General features: G+C 35.7%; 1 protein-coding gene and 1 pseudogene across 1 annotated transcript; both read right to left on the reverse strand.

Moving 5' to 3' along the window:
• Nucleotides 1-1,806: 1,806 nt before the first annotated feature.
• LOC113508599 lies at nucleotides 1,807-21,848 on the reverse strand. The gene is made up of 4 exons (XM_026891722.1): nucleotides 21,023-21,848; nucleotides 10,362-10,571; nucleotides 3,283-3,425; nucleotides 1,807-2,381 (listed from the first exon to the last, which is right to left on the reverse strand). The coding sequence occupies exons 1-4, from the start codon at nucleotides 21,107-21,109 to the stop codon at nucleotides 2,207-2,209; spliced, it is 615 nt and encodes a 204-aa protein (XP_026747523.1). The 5' UTR covers nucleotides 21,110-21,848; the 3' UTR covers nucleotides 1,807-2,206.
• LOC113508598 lies at nucleotides 18,010-19,034 on the reverse strand (annotated as a pseudogene).
• Nucleotides 21,849-25,577: the final 3,729 nt, after the last annotated feature.

Here is a 25,577-nt window from a genome sequence, read left to right on the forward strand (position 1 = left end):
CAACATCCCCATAAGACCTCTCAAGATACAATGGACAAATTTTTACTCTTGTTCAGTGACCCCGGTGGCTTAGTTGGCAAAACATCTAGTACTTTCAACCCGAAGTTGCAAGTTTGAGTCATGTTTGAGGTTTATTTCATTCCATAGTCTTCGTAATTTATTGCAAAAAATACTGATTGACTTAATTTCATGAACGGAAGCGATGTTTAAATTGTGAACTTCGCTTGATCAGGAAACGTAATAATAATATGGTAATATCCACATTTCAATCTGTATATACATATTTGAATTAACCAAGAACATGATAAGTATCAATAGATTAATTTTGGAGTATTAATTTCGATATGTCGAGTGTCCAATCAAGCGTCAGGTAACCGCGAGTGTATCTAATTTGTAACACTTGACGCATCTAAATTAGGTTAATATATTCATGTCCAGATTGTCATTAATTATTTCGATATTTGTGTTTAGTTTAATTCTAACAAGATCTCATCGTGTGGAGTTACTTGCTATTCTATCCTTTTTGGATTCTGAACTTATAGGGTAAAAACAGAACCTTACAACGATACATTGTTAAGGCACTGAAGTCTGTTCGTCTGCCCGTCTCTCCACCCATCCGTTTATCAGTCACCAGAGTTTATCTCATGAACTTCCGTTGACGCTATACACAACGAAATAATTTAAAATCGTTGTTCAATAACAGAGAGGACCTCCCTAAATTTGATGGTTGAAAAGTTTTTGTTGCAAAATTGTTTTTCATTACGGAACCTTTAATGCCGTGAATCCGAATCGCATTTGACCAGTTTTTATGTACTTTCGGTTACTAGGTTATTTGTCTTGTACTAAAAGGTCAAAGACCCTCGATGAGGAGAAATTGCAAAGATAGCTTTGAAAGATGCTTTTGTCTATCTCACTGTGTTGAATTCAAAAAGAAATGGACCAGTATTTTATACGGTAAGACCTATCAAACTGAGATGGAGCTTTTGACTGCAGACAATTTATCGCTTAGGTACTTTATATGGTATCTTCTTTGAAAAATCTTGTGTAGACAATTTTTCTCTAAAATTTAAACAAATCCGGAACATACGTATTAAATTTCTACCACATCACCTCCTAAAGCAAGAAGGTGCAATACACGGTTTTAACCGGCGCCTATTATTACATTGAGCAGTTGAGATCACCACACCAAACCCACAGTGATTTTTCTCCGAAAGACAAGCAATTGTGAAACACCCCGCAACTCAAGGAGCAAATTATTTAGTAAGTGGTTTAAAATATAGTAATAATTGTAAGGTAGACCTTATAGTAGGTGGATGACATCAGGTTTCGTACTTCACCAGCTAAGACGAATTCAAATCTAAACCGTATCAAAATGAAAATAAAACACACATTTAAATAAAAGAAGATTTTTAATTCTAAAAAAAAATATGTTACAAATTATTCTTATCTACCAAAGTTGATTTATTTTAATCTTATGAAAAAAATGAATGTGTAATGCAAGGAGTATGAATATAATTGTGAAATGATGGCGGCAATGATATTCGTTTTTTGAATAATGAAATTTAAGATCAAGAAACTGCCATATTTTACGAAAAATAAACATTATTCAAATTGATGCTTCTTCAGTATATTTTTAGTTCACTTTGAATTTCAATTGAGTTTTAATTTATTTTCCTTTTATAAATTAACATAATGTACGGTTGAATAGAACTCAACACAAAATTATAACAGCGTTTGTTTCTTAAAACACGAAAAAACTAAAGACATTTTATTCTTTTTTGAGATCGTTTTGATTGATCGGTTGAGTTTTAAAAATAGTATCATTTTAAATATGGCAGCCAAGATCTTATCACTGGCCAGTATTAGCATAATTTCTAATACCAACGAACTTTAGCGTGATACAATTAAGTTCTCAATTCAAAAAACCTTTGTGAAATGTAAGAATAAACGGTATGAAAAAGCATTTTAATATTTAAATAATATAAATTACTTCTGCAGTACCGAATGTGAGTGCATGAATGTATGATTTTCGAAAATGTGTTATGATTCTTACAAATTAAGGTTCAAGTTGGCATGTTTGTGAATTTTTAGTTTTATAAATCACATTTTAGGATTCACTTCTATATATTACGTTCTTGGTAACTATTTTACCGAATAAGGTGATATTTTTATACAAAAATGGCAAGATTTGTTCGTCTCCTACTCTCTAGTACTTTCTATAGTAGATGCCTTGTGGAGCTTGCTGGGCATGCTGGACGTAGCGCACGTCTTCGACCTCGGGAACGTGTTGTCCGTGGGGATCGTAGTGGGCTTGAGGAGCTTCCTCTTCATGGGGTTTCGGTTTAGGTACGAATGGGTTGTGGTGGGGATCGGCGTTCAACCTGAAATTGGATTAAAAAAATCGTATTTTATTCCCACCATTAAATTGAGCAGTGATTTTTACGTGTAAATACGAGAGTTGTTATGTTACTCCTTCATAAATATGAACAAAAAGTCATGAAAAATATTGCTTTTCGACAGACAGTAAGGATAATGGAAAATGTACTATTTACGTAATATCCAATACAAGAAAAACACAAGTTTGAACTTTATATTCTAGACATGATATTTAATCTTCAAATATAACCTATACTGAATTTCTATTCTACATAGACTAGTGCATTCCCAACCATATTTCAACAGGCCCGCTAACAGTTTTTAGTCCAAATATAGTCCCACAGTCCACATACGTCTGTAATTGATTTTGGACGTATTTGGACTATCAACCGACTCGGGCTTTGCTATACATAACCCAATAAACTATCTCCGGGGATAGCTCTGATCAACATTTTGCAGCCTAGTAGTTTTCGTATAATGTTATTATAGAAGATACTGTTACCATTATTAATAATCATATTTGAAGGTGAAGAAACAAAACAAAAGGCCCAGTTCTTCTTATAATGACTTCTCTTGATTTCGAAATACCCAATACCTGATATTACTTACTACAAACCTAATAGGGAAAATCAAATTGACTTTGAGATGCCCTTGAACATCTGTCACTTGCTCTGTTTCAGTACTCGATCGAATTATAAGCAAAGTCCAAAAACGATACTAATTTTTTTCGCAAATAGTTTCTTTTTTGTAAATTTCGGTAGTATATTTTATTTTTATTTTACTCAGGTTTTACCCCAGTTCAATCCACACGTCCAACTTCATTTGTAAAGCATCTTCGTCCTTATTTTGATGAACATAGATCTAAAATAATTTTAGATAGTCTTAAGGTACAGAAAATATACAAACTTGTAGAGCACGGTAGCCTTAGAGCAGTCGACGTTGTACCACCAATCGCACGCGAACTTGGCCTGGTCGAACAGCGTGCCGTTGGTGCACAGGAACGAAGCTCCCTGGTTGCCCTCACGACCATCATGGCATACGTGGTAAGCCTGGAACAAAAGAAGATAATAAATAATCATATTTTTATCTAGCTATTGCCAGCAGCTCGAATCAGTACAAATAGAAAATGATCTCACGGGAACATAAAAACTAAAACCCCATATATTAATCTAGGGTGTGAATTGTGTATCAAATTTCATCCAAAGCCGTTTAGTGTTTTTAGCGTGGAAGAACAGACATCAACCTAAACACATTTTCACGTGTCTAATATTGATAGGATAAAGAATTCAATGGCTCCAGGTATTTTCTACCACGTTTTGAAGGAAAGTCGTGCTGTGCAGTCTAGAGCACTGTCTTGATTTAAACCTGCAACACTATTACTTAACTGCGACCAAGTTGAACACGGTGTTAGGATCCTTATAGATAAAATGACAGTATCGAAGGCAATACAAAATTCTTGATAAAAGGAAATTATATGTTTGGTTTAAGCAACTCAATGACATATCCACTTTTTTATGTTTCTCTCTGGCAGTCTGGTTCATCTGGCATTTTTTTAGACCGAATACGATATTGAACCGCTATTAATAAGCCAAGCGTTGGCAAAAAAAGCATTTTTTGTCGCACAGCAAGAGAAAGTTATATTAATTTCGTGAGCATTATAACGTGATTCAAATAACAAGTTAAAATTACCAGGCCCTAAGAGTTATGGGGTCACCTCAAGGTCACTCGAACTTCAAACTTATTTAATTTGCTTAACGAACTCCGTATTACGAATTACGTTGAAACATCTGTATTACCAATACTGTATAATGGAGTAGAAACTCAAAGGTTTTTTAGAAATTAAATTTAAAAGAAAATTCTAAAATAACCTGCCGCCCTTGTATGGGATATTCTTTTTCTGGAAAACTTTTAAGAAGTATTGATATATTAATATTATTTCGGTTAATTTTAAGTTTTCTTCTAACCTTACTATCTTTACAAAAAAAAAACATTTATTTAAACATAAACATAATTAAATACATATTATTTTACATCTAACTAAATGCAGACAACATAATGAGTTTTAAACATTTCGCATGCCGTCGCTCTATGCCATCTCACAGTACAATCTTATTTGCTCTAAATACAGAAGACAGACGCACCCTTCCTACCAATCCTATCCACGAATAACATTTCATCAAGCTTCCAATCAAGACCAAGATACAAGTCGTAGCTGCATAGATACGTATTGGATACCCAATGTACGAAGCTACAGTACTAGAATGACCATCTCCCAGATTGCAAGGGAATTGCCGTTGAATCTTGCATCATAAATCGGTCGACAACACATGTTGTAAATGAGAAAAGTTTAGTTGATATACACTGGACTTGTATGTGTATGCTCTTGATCGTATATGCTGAAAGGTTAATTTTGTTTTATATTTTGTGTTGTATCGAGTGCAAGTTTATTATCATGATGAAAAGACAGAAAAAAAGGAGAGACAAAAATTATTATCAATTCGACAAAAAAAAATTGTGGTGCAGTGTCATCTAAATATTTGATAATAAAAGTTCATTTTGTGCTTACACAAAAGTAAGAAAAAATCTTAATTAATCTTCTAGATATCATTTAATCTTAAGTATTTTTATAAATGCTAATTAATTAAGAGTTAGAAAAAAACTCTCCGAAAGCAAATACTGAGTAATGTCAATACATTCTTTGACCAAGGAAAATTCCATATTAATAAGTTGATTGTAGAGAGTAACTTTCAAAATACATGAAGAAAAATCTATATTTTAGATAAACACAATACACGTGTCCGATAATTGTATATTTCCCATAGGGAAACGCCTACACGTAATAATATCATTGGCATTTAACAACATACGTCAGACCTTTAACTAAAGGTAGAGACTCCGAGCATAGAAGACAAATAGACAAGTTGATTGAAAACAAAAAACGTACGAGTCTAAATACAAAATACCATTATTTATTTTCTCTTTTATGTATTTTTTTATTATTGAAGGTAAGGACAATAAGTGAAGTAAAAAATGTGAGAAAATCTTAATTCAAACCCAATCATAGTGATTCATTTTCGTTTCGATGTATTTGTGAAAAGGTTTTCACAGCAGAGTGATATGTGAGTACGATTCGAAGAATATTCCAGGAATATTCGAGGATATACCATTCCAAAAAACCTTACCGTTGGTCAGCATGCTTGATGTATATTTTATACTTTTCGTTTTCTTTTTAGATTCTAGTTTACCACCAGCCTAGTCTTCTACTGAAATCATTGAAATTATAAGGTCAAATAATATGTAAATGAAAGTAATTAATATATTTCATTATTAAGCGCAGAAGGCAGCAGATTTCGTTTTTCTTTACCATGAACCGTTGTTTCCATAATCGGAGGTAGCGACAACAAAAGATGTAATAGTAAACAACTGTGCCCTTCGGCAGGGCCCTCTGCGGGGCCCTTCGGCGGAGCCCTTTCGTGGGGCCCTTTCGTGACCCGCTTTTGTTTTTCAATGGTGTCCTTATTAATTAGGAAGTGTTTGCATGTTTAAATATTTATTCGAAATGGGAAAGCAGCTTTGCATTAACATTAATTAGTGAGTTTAATGCTATGTTAGTTTGTATTTATTGCGTTATAAATGTTTTTCATGAATAAATAGTTTGTGTTATTAAATGAACTAACATTATTTAGATAACTTTATTGTTACATATTCCTATAACGTTATTCTTTTTTCTTTAAATTTAAAGAATTGAGTTTTTTTAGTGTCGAATCTAGTGTCCTCAAAAAAAACATCTGAAAGTAATGATTTACCCGAATCTTACAGAATAAATGAGTTCATAATTAGAGGAATATGGCGAATATTTACAAAAATGTTACTCATACGATTGAACAACATTCTCCTCTACACATTGACCTAATTGCACTTGCGTTTGATATAACGGGTTTAATATCATATCTTGTAACGAATATAAACAGAATATTCCTCATCTAGAACTCCAGTCTCGATATTGCTAAATAGTTTAGAAGTGTCGGGAACTGGCGCCGCGTGGTCTAGACGCATAATAAGCTCCCAGCGATGCTGCTTTGTGACGTCATGCAACAGATTGACACTCTATTAGTCAGACAGCTTTGAAATGCTGCTCCTTTATGCATAGTAAAGCTTGTATGGAGTACATACGAACTGTGAGAATTGGTGTGTCTAGGAACTTTTTGTGTGCATTCTGAGCCATAATGCAACTGGAGGTGAGAGAAAATTTATTTTGAACAAAATGTAAGTCTAAATCAGGAACTTTTGGACCTTTACTATATAAAATATATAAATAACTAGCTGTTGCCCGCGACTTCGTCCCCGTGGGTAGAAGATATAAGTTATGATTTATACCTGCCCTGTTTTTTTTTCACATTTTCCATTGTATCTTCGCTCCTATTAGTCGCAGCGTGATTGTTTATAACCTAAAGCCTTCCTCGATGAATGGTCTATTCCACACAAAAAGATTTTTTCAATTTGGACCCGTAGTTCCTGAGATAAGCGCGTTCAAACAAACAAACAAACTCTTCAGCTTTATATATTAGTATAGATAGAAGATAAAAAAGTGCCTTATCAGATTATACTCCATAAACTTTTCGAGATCGCCGTGCCTACGATTCCTAGGCATATCCATACGACGATATATCAAATTTAAGAATATTATAAATTTAATATTTGCTCTACTAATTTCAGGGCATGACAGTATTAGTATTAGTAATATTAGTATCTGCACAGCAATTTAAAGTCATCAATAGTTCACAAGAACTCTAACAAAAAACGAACAAAGCTAACTTAGATACACATTAATGACAATTTTTCTGCTTTTATCGATATTTAGACATTGCCTACACAAATATAAGTAGGTAGCGGCGACATCTAGTGTCTCCATGCTGTATAATATAGCTAATAACAGAGGGCATGCCATAAATCAGTCGAACTATTATCCCGCTGGATTCAGGGCTTCAATCTCCACGCTATCCCATCTATCATTAGACTTAGCGTCATCTAAACTATCCGATAATTCCATATATTCATGCCAATGGCGCTTTATTGAATTTACTACCTACGATTTACGAGGAGGTATGCGTGATGTTGATAACAAAATTAAATTCACTTTCGTATTTTCGAAATGAAGCTGTTTTAGTCTTGTTAACATGATATATCTAGTTATTGAAAACGAAAAATTTAATCATATAGCAATTTAAAGATAAAACATAGTCAAAGTCATACTCGAAGATCAAAGTAGGTTCTTCGATACTGTTCTAAAAGTTTAATAAAAAAGAAGTGATCTACGCAACTCAAATGTAAATGAATGCATGATACCATGGTATAATTGCTTTACATAGGCATTGACGGACCTGTTGGTCTAGTGGTTAGTGACCCTGACTGCTATACCGGAGGTCGTGGGTTCGATTCCCACCCAGGGCAAATGTTTATGTGATGTGCACGATCATTTGTTCTGTGTCTGGGTGTAATTTATCTATATTATGTATGTATATAGAAATATATAAGTATGTTTATCAGTTGTCTAGTACTCATAATACAAGCTCTGCTTAGTTTGAGACTAGATGGCGTTGTGTGAGAGTTGTGGAATATTTATTTATTTATTATTTATTTATTATTTATTATTTACCAAGCATTCATCACCACGCTAAGTCAACACTGGTTATTGATTAAGAAGAAACATTTCTCCAGTAATCAAATTTCATCCCACAGAAATCGTTAAATCAAATTAAGATACTCTATATTAAAATACCTAACATAACAGAGAGCTGTGTGGACGAACAAATTAAATCTGGAATGCACTTTGTGATCGCCGTCACAGCATGGAGCTACAACATTGCTTTAATGAATTTACTGGAGAAATATGGGGTCGCAAATGTGAAGCGCATTTTAATTCGAAGCTCAGTAAGTGTTTTACCATAAAATATGGGATGCCTGGCTTTTTCAATAGCATAATTAAAACCTTCATTCTATTTTAAAATTCTTGCTACAAACCTTTTTAATTTGAAAACTCTTTCAACTTTCTATGTGGTCAGTAAGCTTTGGATAGTTTTGAAACAGTCAGATAATGGATCTCGATTCGGAACTTTTTAGAAACTACAGTCTTCCTTATTCAAATTAGTTCGGAACAAACAACATGGCGAATATACCTGATCGTCAATAAATGGGTTGAATAAATTAACAATATTTAACTTTCATGACTGGCTGGATGTTGTATAGAAAGTTAGACTAAACTTGCGTATTAAATGGAATGACCATGCATAGGAGACGCATTTCAAAAGCAACTGTCAAAAACTGCCAACTGCCTTCTATGAGAATGATGTGATAAAAGCCTATAGTACAATGTAATAAATGGTCTAATTTCTTTGTAAGAGTGAAGTGCTGCTACTTCAATTAATCTTTCTGTCCTGTTCTCACAAAGTAGTGGACATTAGAGGTCAAAGTACAGACACAATATGATTTCTGAAGGTAAAATGAAAGAAAAACGCTTAGAATAAACGAATTTGCAAATAAAACAAATCCAATTATGTTTAGACGCAACAACAATTCTTAGAACCCATATAACAATACCATAACATCTCAAAAATATATAGCTTTGATAATATCGTATTTTCCTGGAACAAATATCAAAATAATAGTGATTATGACTCTGAAATCATAATCGAACTATCATCAGTTGTTTTAACACAATGCCTGGAGGCTGTAATTAAGTGATACGAAAATGATTGACTAGTATAGCCTGCATTATGTAAAATTCATTTTAGGCACCATTAAATTCAATTCTTGCTTTCATATCATTTATTGAATATTGATGATCCCGATTGGTTCATATGATTGGTTGTGTAAATTATAGTAATAAAATATTCCACAACTTTTACACAATGCAATTTAGTATCAAACTGTGCAGCTTGTATTGTGAATACTAGAAACTGGTAAAGTTACTTATATATTTCTAAATGAAGACGCAATATTATTTGACGACCTCCGTGGTCGAGTGGCGTACGCTCCGGTTTCAAGGTGTCGCTAGCTCTGAGATCCCGGGTTCGATCCCCGGTCGGGTCAATGTAAAAATCACATTTCTACATTGCCTCGGGTCTAGGTGTTTGGGGTACCTTCGTTGTATCTGAATTCCATAACACAAGTGCTTTGGCAACTTAATTTGGGTTCAGGACAATGTATGTGATGTTGTCCGCATTTATTTATTTATTTTAATATAGAAAATTACTCCCAGACACAGAATAACATTATCGTGCTCATCACACAAACATTTGTCCTGGGTGGAAATCAAACCCACGAACAGCAAGTAAGGCCACTAACTACTAGACTAACTGGCCAGTCAATGAATTACGATGTAAGAGTGATCGAATTATATTTCTGGTAACCTAACGCCAGTTACAGTTGCGGAAGTGACGTCAGTTTCCAAATGAATTTCACTTGTTGTAAATATACTGGTTTATTAAAGACAAGGTTTATTTTTCCTTTATGCTCGAATGTATGCAAAGTCTGGATATTTCTATTTGTTTTACACAATTCCCTTGCAAAGTTTTCCTCCAGAGATTTGTTGCTAGCTTCCAAAAGAAACTTGTTTGGTTGTTTTTAGATCCGAACAGTAGTCGTACAATTATTTTAAAACGTTAATTTTAAACTGCTAAAACTATGAAAGAAGAAAATTTTGCAAATTTTTTTTAACAAAAAATTTGATGAATTATCACAATATGCCTGTGGCTAAAGGTTCCATAATTGTACCTAGCTATAAGCTTATTATTTTATCTGCAGAACATACATTATGGAATGCAAATTTTAATAAAATTTGAATATGATACCAAAACTGAATTATATGTAATGCTCTTAAATTCATCCAAAATACAGGTTTAAGGACATACAAATCGTGACAATAAATGTGACATCATCTGAAAGACAACATGACACCAACAACTCTACAAATAAATGTCAAATACCTGGCATCCAGTCTCCACGTTAGCGTACATGCCAGGTCTGACTGGCACGTGATCGCATGAAAACCCAGTGTCTGGCACGGAGTGGTATATCGGGAAGTCGACGCCGGGCGTGCCGGGGACGTTGCGCAGGTCTTGTGGCTTCTCGTGCTCCCGAAGCGGCTTCGGCCGGACCACTGCCTGCTCGTAGTGGACCTCATATGGGTCGTATTGCTGGAAAGAAATGGAATATGAGACTTGGTTTATAATAAGTTATGGTAGACATAAAAACGTAAAATGGACATCAAATAGAAAACTACTGAGCAAAAGTTGGTGAATTTATGATGGGATCAAATGACAGTTATTTCACTTTAAATGAAAAAAGAACCGACATAACTGGTTCATGTAGTTCAAAGTTCTAAGGTAACAAGCATAAAAAATACGAATTGAGAACCTCTTCGTTTTTGAAGTGGGTTGAAAACGGTCACTTTGACATAAGTTGATTCTTAGAGCTGTTTTATAAAAAGCAATATTACCAAATAAGTTTTCACTTCCATGTTATCATTAAGTGACGCAAACATCGAACATGATTGTAAAACTATCCAGTTATAAATTGTTTTTAAATCAGAGAAAGAAAAAGTTTGGAAGGATGAACATTGAACCTCACATAAACAACTTAAAGTGATTGTGTTTTGTTTACCAATATTCGAAACATTTGAATCCAATTGCTTTCAACATTCAGCGATCGTGTTTTGTTTATTAATAAAAAAAATAACCAACCAGGAAACCGATTGATTAATTTGCCATTCATTCAGGAGAGCTTTGAACTGTTTTAAAGAGATGAACGAATGAAATAGATCTGGTGAATGAAGCTCCGTCGCTGGCGCCATCGCATAATAAATCAGTCCAACGAGAACGTGTTAATGTTCTCGTTACTTGTGCAAAATGCTAAAATACTGTGTTAGGTTCCGTAGCTCTGTTAAAATCAGAATAAGTAGACTGGCATGTAATAACCTTGCCATTGTATATTGGAATGTATTTTTATAAAGGGTATTCAATTACATTATTAAAATTTTAGTTTTTACAGTAACGTTTTATTTTCAAACAAAAAACAGAGAGCTAAAATACTAATTGACATACTATATTCAGTATATTTGAACTAAATAACACAAATTTTTTAGTAAATCTAGAGCGTTTTTTCATAGAAATATGCCGTAAAAAAAACTAGGGCATTTTTCGAGAAATCATTATCGTATGTAACATATTATAAACAGACCTACATTACAAAATAATAGCTTTAAAATGAAATAATAACTACCAAAATCGTATCATAACCTTTCTACAAGTCAAGATTAATTGATGACAGAACGAAAGTGAAGTTACATAAGCCGAGAACCAGATTCAACGGCCGGCCGTGACACCGTTCCGGTTTTTACACGCAACATGTGTATGTGTATCATTCTCTTACATAAGCTTTTAAATGTTATAGTTTTTATGATTGTGCTTAATGGTGTCATTGAGGACTGTTGTGATTGGTTTTGCATGTTTTCGGAAAAACAAAAAACAAACTTTTATTGAGACATTCGATTACTATCAATTCGATTCGATTATTGTCATTATAGTATTAGTAAACTATTGAACGTTATAAAAACTATACACATGTTATGACATTTATTAAAATTCTCTGATTGCAAAAAAATATATATATTAAGCTCAGCATAAATGTCATGAAGATTTTGATTACTTCATTTTATTTGAATGCACATAATATACTCCTATAGCCGAGTAATTGAGATCACGTCGACAAACTCACTGAGCGCAACGTGTCACAGATACTTCTTCGAATCTGGGTGTCTTTGAAACTCCCCGCGACACAAGGATTAAGTTCCATAATGCAGAAGTCACATAAGAACATATGGTAACGGCTTCTAAATGTTTTGTAAATATTTATCAATTCACTTTCTTAGTAAGTTTTAATATGCAACGGCAAACTTGCAATAAGCAATTGCTTTAATTAATGATAATGTATTCTATCGAGAACAGGTCATTGTCCCCTTGTAGGAAATTATTCAAATATCTGTAATAAAATGTGTATTTAATTAATGCTTTGACTATTTAATAGAAGAAAAAGGTTAATCAAGACGAATGTTTGTATGATAAGCACGATTATCTGTTATGTGATATTTAAGTAAAATATTGTATTTAGAAATATGTATACTATGTATTTTTCATTGAGATTCAACCGGGTCTTCTCCATAAGAATGACATTTTGTAATCGTGAACCTAGACTCCATATTGTATCGTTTTGAAACGGCCTACTTGAAATAAAATCTTTTGATTTTCGATTTTATTCTTTTTATCATTTATCTAGTACTTATAATACAAGCCCTACTGAGTTTGAGACTGTGTAGATGGTGTTGTGGCAAAGAGTTTAAATCTGTCTCCAATAAACCCAATAAATCTAAACAATATTTTATCTAAATCCAAACGTGTTCATTTCGCCATCGCCTGCGCCCGCGCCGCTCGTTGGTGAGAGGGGATCGCACGCATGCGCGTTGTCACGGACGCCCGGAGTTGCGCAGTAGCACCGAAAGTGCCTACCTTTTGATCTACCTAGTACTATCAGCAACAAAAGTCGGTAACAAAATAGATTTTCTAAATAAACTTCTAATTTCATGAACTCTAAAGAAGATGCTTTACAAATATGATTTGCTACAAATGTAACGGTTTTAAATACGAAATTTTAAAGTATAATTTAATATAAAGTAGAACTGGCAAGAAACTCCGTAAGTTACTTCTTTAACTTGCTTCTACTCCATAAGTTTATTATTTGAGTAACTGTTATGGTAATAGGTAAATGGGTTTGACACTTAGTACATGTCACGGAGAAATACTGTCACTTTGTAAATCCAATTACGATAACCGAATTTTGTTGCTGACTGTATCTATAAGCCAAAGTCCTTTTACTAACTTGGTTCGGTGTAACTTAAGGTTTTGCAATATTTGTACACAAAACCCTTTAGGTATTGGTCCAATAATGTATTTTGCACTTAGATATAGCAAACTATATTAAGAAGTACAAAATCACGTAGAGACAGTGGCGTGTTCTATATTCAAAACTATGGTATGAACAAGCATTAATTAAAAATCCACGAATACTTGTTCTGAGTTTAAACATCTTTACGCATGTGACTTAATTTTTTTACGCATGCGCGATAAAAGAACTTAATGCCAAGAAGGGTGCGGGGTATGAAAAAAAACATATGAAACCTTATTCAAGTGAAGAATAAAAGTAACCTATTTAGCTATCATAAGTCATTGTTACATAGTTTTATTACATAACAATAACTCTAATACTATTACGCAACTAGTGATAAGTCCACTGTCTCGAACTTTAGCTTCCTTATAGACGGCTATTACGGTCAGTTGTTTGAACGTTCCCTTAAGCACCAACCGATCAAATGTGATGCAATATAACGAACCTTATATTTTTATACTAGCTGTTGCCCGCGACTTCGTCCCCGTGGGTAGAATATATAAGTTATGATTTATACCTGCCCTGTTTTTTTTTCACATTTTCCCTTGTAACTTCGCTGATATTAGTCGCAGCGTGATGGTTTATAGCCTAAAGCCTTCCTCGATGAATGGTCTATTCAACACAAAAAGAATTTTTCAATTTGGACCAGTAGTTCCTGAGATTAGCGCGTTCAAACAAACAAACAAACAAACTCTTCAGCTTTATATATTAGTATAGATATAGATTAAGGGTGCTTTTCCTCTGTTTTAAGCTGCATTTTTGACTAATCGCAATGTTTACCATGCTTTTGAGAATATTTATTTTTACAAATGTAGCGTGGAGATTCATTGCCTATTTTGCGATCTGCTCCGATCCACTTTGCGTTAGTGAAAATTCTCACTCAGGCCAGTTAATGAACAACAAGATAATAAAATAGTGGACCAATCGGTATTTTTATTTAATAAATCGGTATTATTTAATAAATTTGGGTACCGAGATTCAGGAAGTAACGAAAGGGATTTGTTTGTGTATCCTTCACCAAAACACAATTAAACACCAAATATTTAAGACACGCATTCCTAACAAGAAACCTACGAATGTTTTCCGGCAACCTCCAAGAGATCAAGGCAAGGTCTAACATTGTATTTTTGATCTCATATTCTGATTACAATTTCTCACTATTCATTCATTAATTAGTGGCATCAATACAAATATATTAACCATTGTAGGAAATAATCAAGGGCCATATCTACAATAGTGATTGTACTTAACCTGCCTTACATTCAAATCTATACTAATATATAAAGCTGAAGAGTTTGTTTGTTTGAACGCGCTAATCTGAAAATGAAAAATTGAAAAATTATTTTTGTGTTGAATAGACCATTCATCGAGGAAGGCTCTAGACTATAAACCATCACGCTGCGACTAATAGGAGCGAAAATACAATAGAAAATGTAAAAGTACAGGGCAGGCATAAATTATAATTTATATTTTCTACCCAAGGGGACGAAGTCGCGGGCAACAGCTAGTGTGTGATAAGTTCAAACTTACAAGAAACGTGATACCACTGTTAAACAAAATAGCTACTTTATTCCTAACTAGTTACATTTATGTAATACCCCGCAAACAAAATATTGCAAAAGTAAATTGTGTTTATATTAATATCAATTAAAGGGAAAGTCTGCAATATCGTGAGCGACCGTTCCACAGACTCTTAATCCAACGTTTTGCAATACTCAAACCTTACTTCCTTGGTAACAAATTGTGTAGTTACGTACCATTTTGTAATTGTAAAGTTCCATAAAAGCCTACCGTCATATATGTAGGGATACAATTGGTACCGGCTTGGACTAATTTAGCTATTTGGACTCACATTGTTATTGCTTGAAATTAGGTTTAAGGACCATAAGTAGCTAAATACATTTAAGGACAAAAATACTTAAATAAGAAGACTTTTTTTTGTTTTGACGATTCAATGCTTCTTTCGAAACCAACACTAAATTAAATTTTTGTGATTAAACAAACGCATTCTAACTTCTTGACGACGCCATTTTAAGACAAGATAAAGATAACCTTCATTTTTTTTTCTTTGAAGACTAAAACGCAGTGTGCGTCATATAGACTCCGTTTAAGAACTATGTAACACATATGTTTGATATTTCGCACTACCTCGCTATTGACAATTGTGCAAGTGTCGTGATCTCCTTTTGACAAGCAAGCTATTTTCTACCTTGTACAGCCTATAGTCTTAACATGTGATGAGCGTTAAAACAAAAATTTCTGGCTTAAAGAAAGAGAAAAGTGTTCAGGAAACTTTCTTTTGAGCCAAATGAATACAATTTTGAGTAATTTTCTAAAAATGTATAGACAAATAATGCAAGCCCCTGTAACTAGACCGTCTATTGTCTTTTGAACTAAACTGTGTATGTCTGTCATGTATGTAGTGTACGTCCATCATACGTTATTTCCATAGAGGTGTGTCACATAGAGGAAACATCATCATCATCATCATGTCAGCCCATAGCAGTCCACTGCTGGACGTAGGCCTCTCCATAATTTCTCCAGCGCGACCGGTTCGTTGCCTCCTGCATCCAACGGAACCCAGCGGTTTTAACCAGGTCGTCGGTCCATCTGGCAGGTGGCCGTCCCACACTGCGCTTGGTGGTACGTGGTCTCCACTCCAGAACTTTTCTGCCCCATCGGCCGTCCGATCTTCGCGCTATGTGGCCCGCCCATTGCCACTTCAGCTTGCTAATCCTACGGGCTATATCGGCGACTTTCGTTCGTCTACGGATCTCCTCATTTCTGATTCGATCCCGCAGAGAAATGCCGAGCATAGCCCTCTCCATAGCTCGCTGAGCGACTTTGAGCCTGTGGAAAAGTCCCTTCGTGAAGCACCACGTCTCAGAGCCGTAAGTCATCACTGGTAACACACACTGGTTGTACACCTTTGTTTTAAGGCACTGAGGTATTTTGGACGAGAAAACGTTGTGCAATTTACCGAACGCTGCCCAGCCGAGTTGGATCCGTCTACTGACCTCTCTCTCGAAGTTGTACTTACCTAACTGGACTGCCTGTCCTAGATAAATGTATTCGTGTACAACTTCAAGAGCACAGTTCTCAACAGTGACTGTGGTGGGTCTAACATGGACGTTGAACATAATTTTAGTTTTTTCCATGTTCATTTTGAGACCCACTTGTTGTGATACTCTGTTGAGGTCTCCGAGCATTTGCCCTAGTTCTTCCAGCGATTCTGCCATGACCACGATGTCGTCGGCAAACCGAAGGTGAGTGATGTATTCGCCATTTATATTAATGCCTCGTCCTTTCCATTCCAGAAGCTTGAAGGAATCCTCTAGAGCAGCTGTGAACAGTTTCGGAGATATGACATCTCCCTGTCGTACTCCTCTTTTTAAAGGGATTTCCTTCGTGCAATGCTCCTGTACTCGGACTGACATGGTGGCGTTACTATACAAACACTTCAACACTTCGACGTACCGATAGTCAATACGGCACCGCTGGAGAGACCTAAGGACTGCCCAAATTTCGACGGAATCGAAGGCTTTCTCATAGTCCACAAACGCCAAGCAAAGTGGCCGATTATACTCTTCGGTCTTCTGTATAACCTGCCGCAGCGTATGTATGTGGTCTATGGTACTATAGCCTTTTCGGAAACCGGCTTGTTCGGTAGGCTGGAAGTCATCGAGCCTGCGTTCAAGACGATTCGTGATAACTCTCGAAAACAACTTATAGACGTGACTCAGCAGTGTTATGGGCCTGTAGTTCTTCAACAAGGTCTTGTCACCTTTCTTGAAGAAAAGTACCACAACACCCCCGTTCCACGCCTCCGGCGTTCTGCCCTCGAGCAAGGTGGAACTAAAAAGCTTCTGAAGGACTTTCAGTACCGGCAATCCGCCCGCTTTCAGAAGCTCTGTGGTGATTCCATCTTTGCCCGGCGCCTTGTTGTTTTTAAGCTGCTTGAGAGCTATCCTAATCTCGTACAGGCTGATGTCCGGGATGTCTTCGGTGTAGTGTCGGGTTAGCTTGGCTCTTGGGTCTCCCTCCGAGCCAGGTGGCTCAACTGAGACCGAGGTATACAACTGTCCATAGAACCTCTCTATCTCCCGTAGTATCTCTGACTTATCAGACGTTACGCGTCCATCCTCTGTCTTCAGCTTCGTCAGCTGGCTTTGCCCAATAGACATGTCTCTTGAAAAGACTTTGGAGCCTTGGTTCCGCTCAATCGTCTCCTTAATATGCTGCGTATTAAAGGAGCGAATATCGCGTCGCAAGGACTTTGAGATCTGTCTATTGAGCTGCCTATATGACTCTGCGTCCTCAGAAGTTTGGAGCGTCATAGAACGTCGACTAGCCATGAGATTCCGGGTGTGGTCGGATAGTTTTTGAGGTTTATTTTTACGGTTGGGCTTGAAATACTTAGCCCCAATCGTACGGACAGTGTCTACCAGCCTGCTATTCAAATCGTCCACCGATGCGCAGCTGTCTAGCCATTCGAAGCGATTTGCTAATTCGAGTTGAAAGTTCTCGGGGTTTTCGATATGTGCAATAGACGGTCGGAGCGTAGACTTCATCAGACGCGATCTTTCGAGTTGAACATTGATATTCAATGTGCCTCTCACAATGCGGTGATCGCTTCCGGTTTTAACCATATTGATCACAGAGACATCATTGAATATCTGTTTTTTGTTGCTCATGATGAAGTCTATCTCATTTTTGGTCATACCGTCGGGACTCATCCAGGTCCATTTCCTGTGAGGCGGCTTCTGGAAAAAAGAATTCATCATATAGAGTCCTTCTTTTTCCAGAAAGTCGGCCAGCCTCTGTCCCCTGGAGTTCCTCTGCCCATAACCAAATTCCCCCACTTTCAATTCACCATCACTTCTACAGCCCAGCCTTGCATTGAAATCTCCCATAACAACAGTATATTGTGTTTTGGTGTTGTGTATGGCTCTACTTACGTCCTCATACACAGCTTCCACCTCATCATCAGAATGTGTACTTGTAGGGGCGTAGACCTGTATGACCTTCAGCGAATACCGCTTGGATATTCTGAGTATAAGGTACGCTACCCTGTTCGACACACTTCCGATGGACACAATGTTGTTCTTGAGAGACTTGTGGACGATGAACCCGACACCACCTTGGGACTTTCTGTCTCCTTCCCGGAAGTAGAACAAGTGACCGGACTGTAAGGTTATCGTATCCTCACCCTCTCTACGGATTTCCGACAAACCTATTACGTCCCAACACAACTTGCTCAATACTTCTTCCAGTTCAACCAGTTTCTCGTCTGTCCTCAAAGTGCGCACGTTATGTGTTACCAGGGCCAGTGGTCGGTTGGGGTGGTAGCCTGGCGTCTGCCGGAGATTCTTAGCACCCCCTGCCCCACCGTTTATCTGGCTGCTACCGTGGCCAGGACTAGTGGGGCTGCCGGGGACTAGGGGCCTGGTTCCTGGTGCGTTCTTCATGGAGGTATTTAGCCTACTGGTGCCACGCTGGCTAGACGGGTTGGCACAGGGTTTCTTTCGAGTTTTCCTTCTCTGACCTTGATTCCGTTGGCACATTATCTACATATTTGGCCAATGTATCCCTTAGTCGCCTTTTACGACACCCACGGGAAGATAAGGGACAGTCCTATTCTTAGCCGGGACTGCACGGAGTACTTCACTGTTCTATAGTTTTACAAATTACCTTATAAATTAAAGAAATTTAATATTCAAATGCAAATGGCGTTACTACTTCTAAAATATTTTAATCTAAGTTTAGATTTTTTTACCCGACTGCCAAAGAAGGAGGGTAATGTTTTTTCATACGTACTTTTGATGAAACGTTACCCTATAAACGTCTATCTTTCCGATTCGAGGATCGTGGCAAAGTGAGTTGTAAATGAAAAAAAAAAGGTAACACAAACACTTAAAGGTGTGAATTTGCAAAATTACTCGTGAATACTAATTCTTGGACCAAACCAAGTTTCAAACAATTTCCACTTTGAGAGGCTTGATCAAAGAAATAAAACTAAAAAACAGGCCTTCCTCAGACTCGCGAACGAAAATGAGAGTAAATTTAACCAACAGTAATTCGCCTTTGACGGCCTCTGGGGGATTCAGCTGAAAGGAAAATTGCAAAAGTTAGCTCTCCCTTATGAAGGGCCAAGTTATAGCAACTAGATATTTTAAGGTCGCGACTGGACCACCCTTTTATTGTAATAACTGTACTTTAAACATTTGTCGGAAACTTTGCCCTTTGAACTATGCAGATATTCGGAAGTTGGCAACTTTATTACGGTTCCATTTGGGCGTTAATATGAAATAGTGTAGTAGTGTGTAGTTTGAGAGTTAACAGTTTGTACACAGCTATTGTTACTAATAAAACCGCTCTTTATTTTGTAGAGCCCTACAATATGTACGGAATTTTATTTTACACACAATAGAAAGCACAACTTTACTGTTTTTACTGCAATTAATCATACAACAAACAAAAAGACAAAACATACCAAACAGGCATCAAACATACTACCATACCGTAACTTACTATACTGTTTACATACTTACCCTTAAGTAAGAAAACTCGCAGTAGCAAAAACGAAAAAAACATTAAATAAATACATGTGCGATATAACATGAAGTATATGAAAACTCATTTAATTAATGTCCTTGCCACTATTGTCACCTTATAACAAACAGTTGATATGTTCAGAGAGTTTCTACAAGTTTGTTTTCACCAGTAGATATTGTTTTTGTCGTCAAATTTCTGTAACTTTGTCCAACTAATCATTATTAACAAGAACACCAATAAGTGGAACAATTATTAACTAAGTTACAACTAGTAACAAATTAACTTTGATATCCAATTAAGTTTAACATATTTCGAATTGGAATTAAAACAAAAATAGGAGTTAAATACAAAAAATTACAGTAAAAAGTTTAAATGTCAGCATTGTTCTATCTTATCCAAAAATACTTGTGCTAACGTTACATAATTATTCTGTAATCTCTCCAGTATGCGTGTTCGAAATGGCGTAAAAACCGAAACAAATAAACATCGAACCGTCCAGACAAGTTCCCCTTGCTATAAAATAACAAATTGTACCAAAAAAACAAGAGTCGCTGAACAAATAACGCAGCCTTAACAAACAGCATTATTGACCCGAACAGATGTGTGCACAATATTTGTTTGACCTGCCGCCACGTGTAATCACCACCATTACCTCCGTATATCAAACTATTTTCACTCTTTTTTTCTGTTATTTGATCGATATTTGTTGGGAAACTGTCCCCTTAATAGTTTTATGAAGTGTCGCAAATTTGACGTGATTGGAGCGTTTAATAACGGTTTGTTTGCACGAAAATGTTTCAGCACGCAGTCATATCGCCTAGGTAGTGTTTTTTTGCATGCGGAGCTCTCAGTGTGAGCTCAATTCTAGTACGATAATTTTATTGATATTATACGATTAATGCTATTTTTTTTCTGAAACCAGAACCCCTATTCTAACAACCAATAATGAAAAAAAAAATCCTACTCTCTAATTTTCTGGTAGTTACTTAGTTGTTCACATCCCTGCATTGAAGTTACTCAAAATTATGACTAAACACTAAGCTTAGACACGTTGTTTTTTAATACTTTGTAAGCAGAATGTAGCTCAACTTACTTGTAAATACGCCGCGTCGGACACGAGCCCGCAAAGCAGCGCTCCAGTTAGCGCCCTCAAAACAGCTTTGCCCATTTCCCCACACATTTTGCTTTTCTTAATTAATACTTTTAAAATGGACGGACTGCGCGCGAGTGTTACTCTAACTAAATGAAGTGAGGTGCATAGGTGGACGCCCCACTAAAGGCAAGCGTGGTAGGGTAGAGTTTATGAAAGAGCTGGCCAAAGACCTGTCGAATTACTACCGGTTGTGTATTGCGATATGATTTGCGACGGTTTATTTGTATGTCATTTTATTGCGCTGGTTTTGTTTTTGGGGTTAAAGAGTTATAGTTTTTGAATGACGTGTGGGTTAGCCGTTGTCCTCCAAGCTGTCGAGTTTTTGCAAAGTGTAAGAAATGTAAAGGGTAGGAAGGCGCTGAGATATTGGATGATTTCGCTTTAATATTCAAAAGGGTAAGCAGGTGCATGCTGCTACATACTCAGATCTTACTTACTTGCATCATGTGAGAATTTCGTATTTTTATGGCTTATAATTAAAAAGTTTAATTTAAATTTCTTGACGGGATTAACTTGACAGAATCAGACAGTTTATCTTTAATGAAATGCGCGAATGAATAATAATCGAATTTGTTATGACTGGTCTATTGATCGAACGGTTAGTGGCTTGCTATACCGGAGGTCATGAGTTCGATTCCTCCCTATGACAAATGTTATTGTGATGAGAACCATCATTTGCTGTCTTATGTTATAACTTTTATGTTACATCATTCAAATAATATAATATCACTGGACAATACACTTAAAGTGGTTGTAATATTTACAATATCAGAAAGTTTTTTAAAGTAACATTATGTAACTAGAAACTTGTGTAAATTAATTTGTTACCATTATCTTGATAATAATAGTTTTATACCTTTAGTTATTGCTTCAAATGTTTAGTGAGTGTTTAACGGTCTTTAATCACGTCAGTTAAATGAAACAGTTTATGATCAATAAGGAAGTTGTTGGTTCAGTAAGTTCATTTTAAAATAAAGTACACATTATATAATCACATTGCGAATTTGAATGGAGTATAAATGTGAAAATGCCAACAAAGTAACATTAATATGAAAAAATTATGTACAGTATTTCGAAAGCTGAATATATATTTCGATAAAAGCATTTTTTTGACGTCCGTCGAAAACCCATACTGCTCTGACCACATCACTTTGTGATCGCATTTTACCGACACACCAAAAAATATATTAAACTTTCATTGGATTAAGACAAAATTGTCCGTTCTGTATGGGAAAGCCGAAAATTCGAATATACTCATGGGAATATTTTGTTAAAACCGGATTGTGAAATCAGTTTTTTAAATATCATAAATACGACAAACGATGTATGTGAAAAACAAGGTGATGCTGTTATAATGATAATAACGTAAGAAATAGGTTTCCAAAATCCTATTTTTGTATAGTTGCTATGTGAGAATGAATGCCCAACTACTTTCCGGATTCCCTGATCATGAGCAAGGATTAAGGACTCCGGTGTTTCCAAGACTAGACGGGCAATCCCGATAAAAACAATTGCATAATGTAATGTTTTTGACTCTTTTAAATCTAACATGTAAGTCCTGATTATTTGAGCTATAATAATTACAATTACTTACGCCTTTTCCGTTTGTAACCTTTAGGTAAGGAAACCAGAAAAACCACTGCTAATCAAACTAATTTTAAATAGATATCAATTTCCTGATATTAATTATATCTAACAAAATATATTTTTCTTTATATCCATAACCTTTGCGCAAACGGCAAGCGAACGTAGAAAATTGTCGAAGAATTACGAAATATCCTGGCAACGCGAGGCTATACGAAACTAGTTTTCTTCAAATTGATGGATGGATGTATTATAGGTATTTTGTAGAAGTCTATTTTAATCGAAAATAATCTTTTTAAACTATTTTAAAGTTTACATTGCCAATGACATAGAATGAAATTAAATTTCTTTTTTTATTCGCAATTTATCAGAAGGATACAACATTATAACAGTATAGTATAAAGATCCTCCTTATCTATACTAATATATAAAGCTGAAGAGTTTGTTTGTTTGATTGTTTGTTTGAACGCGCTAATCACAGGAACTACTGGTTCAAATTGAAAAATTATTTTGTGTTGAATAGACCATTCATCGAGAAAGGTTTTAGGCTATAAATCATCACGCTGCGACTAATAGGACCGAAGATACAATGGAAAATGTGGAAAAAACAGGGTAGATATAAATCATAACTTACATATATGTATATTCTAACCACGCTGACGAAATCGCGGGCAACAGCTAGTTTTTGGATAAAATGTCTTCCGGCAGACCCGCGAAAGGAGAAATGTACTATGTATGTATGTGTTATTGTAATTGTAATTATTTTAAAAAAATAATCCGTCCGGGAGATTAATAAACATATAAGACACACTAAGCGTTACCCGACTATATCTACCGAAATCAAAGAAAAAAACAATTAGAAACAAAATGACCCCCTTCTCACTTGAGAAAAATGAATATTTTGAGTCCACTAGAAACACCACCTGCGTAAGGCTGCGTAGCCATTTGTCTTAATTTTATACCTCAATCCTATCTAAATCTAAAATAGTATTGAAATAGAAAAACCATATCCTAGTCACTCCCTACTAGTCATGATCTAGATAGACAGAGCCTATTGGATTTGCGCAGTACCCGTCACATATTCAGTGCCCCGTATCACAACAATGGCAGTCCGCCGATAACAGTATTAATGAAACAATGCATCCTTCATCCAATGATCAGCAATGTGTATTCTAGAGCACAATTTCGATGAACACTGTATATAATAAACTAGATGTTTTTATAGTAACAATCCTGAGAATGATTTACCAGGGGTCGCGAGTTAGCGCATGGTTAAGGTCTCTTGTCCTGTTGCGAGGATTAAACTAAATCTATACTAATATATAAAGCTGAAGAGTTTGTTTGTTTCATTGTTTGTTTGAACGCGCTAATCTCAGAAACTACTGGTCCAAATTGAAAAAATATTGTTGTTTTGAATACACCATTTATCACGCAAGGCTATGGGCTATATAACATCACGCTGCGACTAATAGGAGCGAAGATACAATGGAAAACGGGGAAAATTCTAACCACGTGGACGAAGTCGCAGGCAACAGCTAGTGTCTTTATAATTACCGTATGGCATTTGTTTGGAAAGCAGAAAGAAATCCATGGGTAATATGAAACACGGATAGCCGAGTGGTTGAAATCACCCAGTGAGCGCAACGTATCGCGAGTCAGATCCCCGTGTAGGATAAGCGCTTATGTGATCCAGGAATAATTGTCCTTACTCTGGGTGTGTTTTTGCGTGTGACTTGAATGTTTGTAAAACGCGATATAAGGATTAAATTCCTTAGCTCGGGAGTTGTAGATGGAAAAAAATGTTTACCCATCTAAATTATTTTCAAACATATATATTTGATAGTTGAATTACCAACATGGTTATCCGGTAGCGATAATGCGTACTCGTATGCACCGGGTAGAAGATTTCATCCTAATTTGACATCAGAATAACTTACCAAAGTCACCCATTGCTGGATTTCCTCTTGTTGATGAAATTTTACTTTGATTTTTGTCTGTCTTCAATTAATAAAACAGAGGCATACAAAAGTAGTCCATATTTAATCCTAATCAGAGATCAATACCAACCAAACCACTTAATCTTACAAACGACCTTCAAATAGGTCTACATAAACGTGCACTTTAGAGTGCACACAAAGAATGACTATTATACATTTAGTATAATAGATTATTATGTTGTTCACAAGCGTAACACCGATTATCACTATTACATTACTGGCATTAGAAAACCATTTGATAACAAACGCTTTCAGTTTTCACGGGCCGGTGAACCGCCGCGGGTTTCCCGACGCACCGATTTCATTACTTAATTGTTCCCACTGTATTATGTGTGCTACAAATAACAATATGATAGCAATGTATCGTGTGTCGATTCTTATCAGTACTTAATATAGGTACATGATTTTCAGGGGTACTTATCGGAAATAAGTTATAGTTAAGTTTCTTAGTTGAGTTAACATGACCGATTCAGACTGATTGCTTATTCCCAAATGAAACACTCATAAAATCAAGATAGAAGAGACTCATTTAGTTTCGTTATTAATAGTACCTAGACTACCTGTCTTTATTAAAACCATGATCAAGTCTTAAAAATCTTAGAAATAAAGGGCAACATGGAGTTAAATTTTAACATGATCAACACACAATGAAAAATAATATTAATTAATAATCTTTGACTTAGATAGACTCAAATATATCTGATAGAAATGGATATCTATAAGTACGTATAGATTATATCATGACCTTAATAGCCTAAGTCTTCAAGAAGGTCAAACACATTAATAGAAGAACGTCGGTATTTTTTCAACGGAATCAACGTCGTGGACCGAAGATCCGCGCAATCGGCTGTGAACGGATATGAGAACGATATATAAACAGTATCCGCACGAATACACTGCGAAACAACATGGAT

Source organism: Trichoplusia ni, chromosome 2, assembly GCF_003590095.1.
Source record: "Trichoplusia ni isolate ovarian cell line Hi5 chromosome 2, tn1, whole genome shotgun sequence".
Classification (NCBI taxonomy): domain Eukaryota; kingdom Metazoa; phylum Arthropoda; class Insecta; order Lepidoptera; family Noctuidae; genus Trichoplusia; species Trichoplusia ni.

Excerpts from the sequence above, each read along its gene's own strand:
- LOC113508599 (XM_026891722.1), bottom strand. The coding sequence starts at position 21,109 with ATGTGTGGGGAAATGGGCAAAGCTGTTTTGAGGGCGCTAACTGGAGCG. Across the intron at positions 3,426-10,361 it reads ACGTGGAGACTGGATGCCAG|GCTTACCACGTATGCCATGA; the intron begins GTATTTGACATT and ends CTTTTGTTCCAG. Across the intron at positions 2,382-3,282 it reads AAGGCTACCGTGCTCTACAA|GTTGAACGCCGATCCCCACC; the intron begins GTTTGTATATTT and ends ATCCAATTTCAG.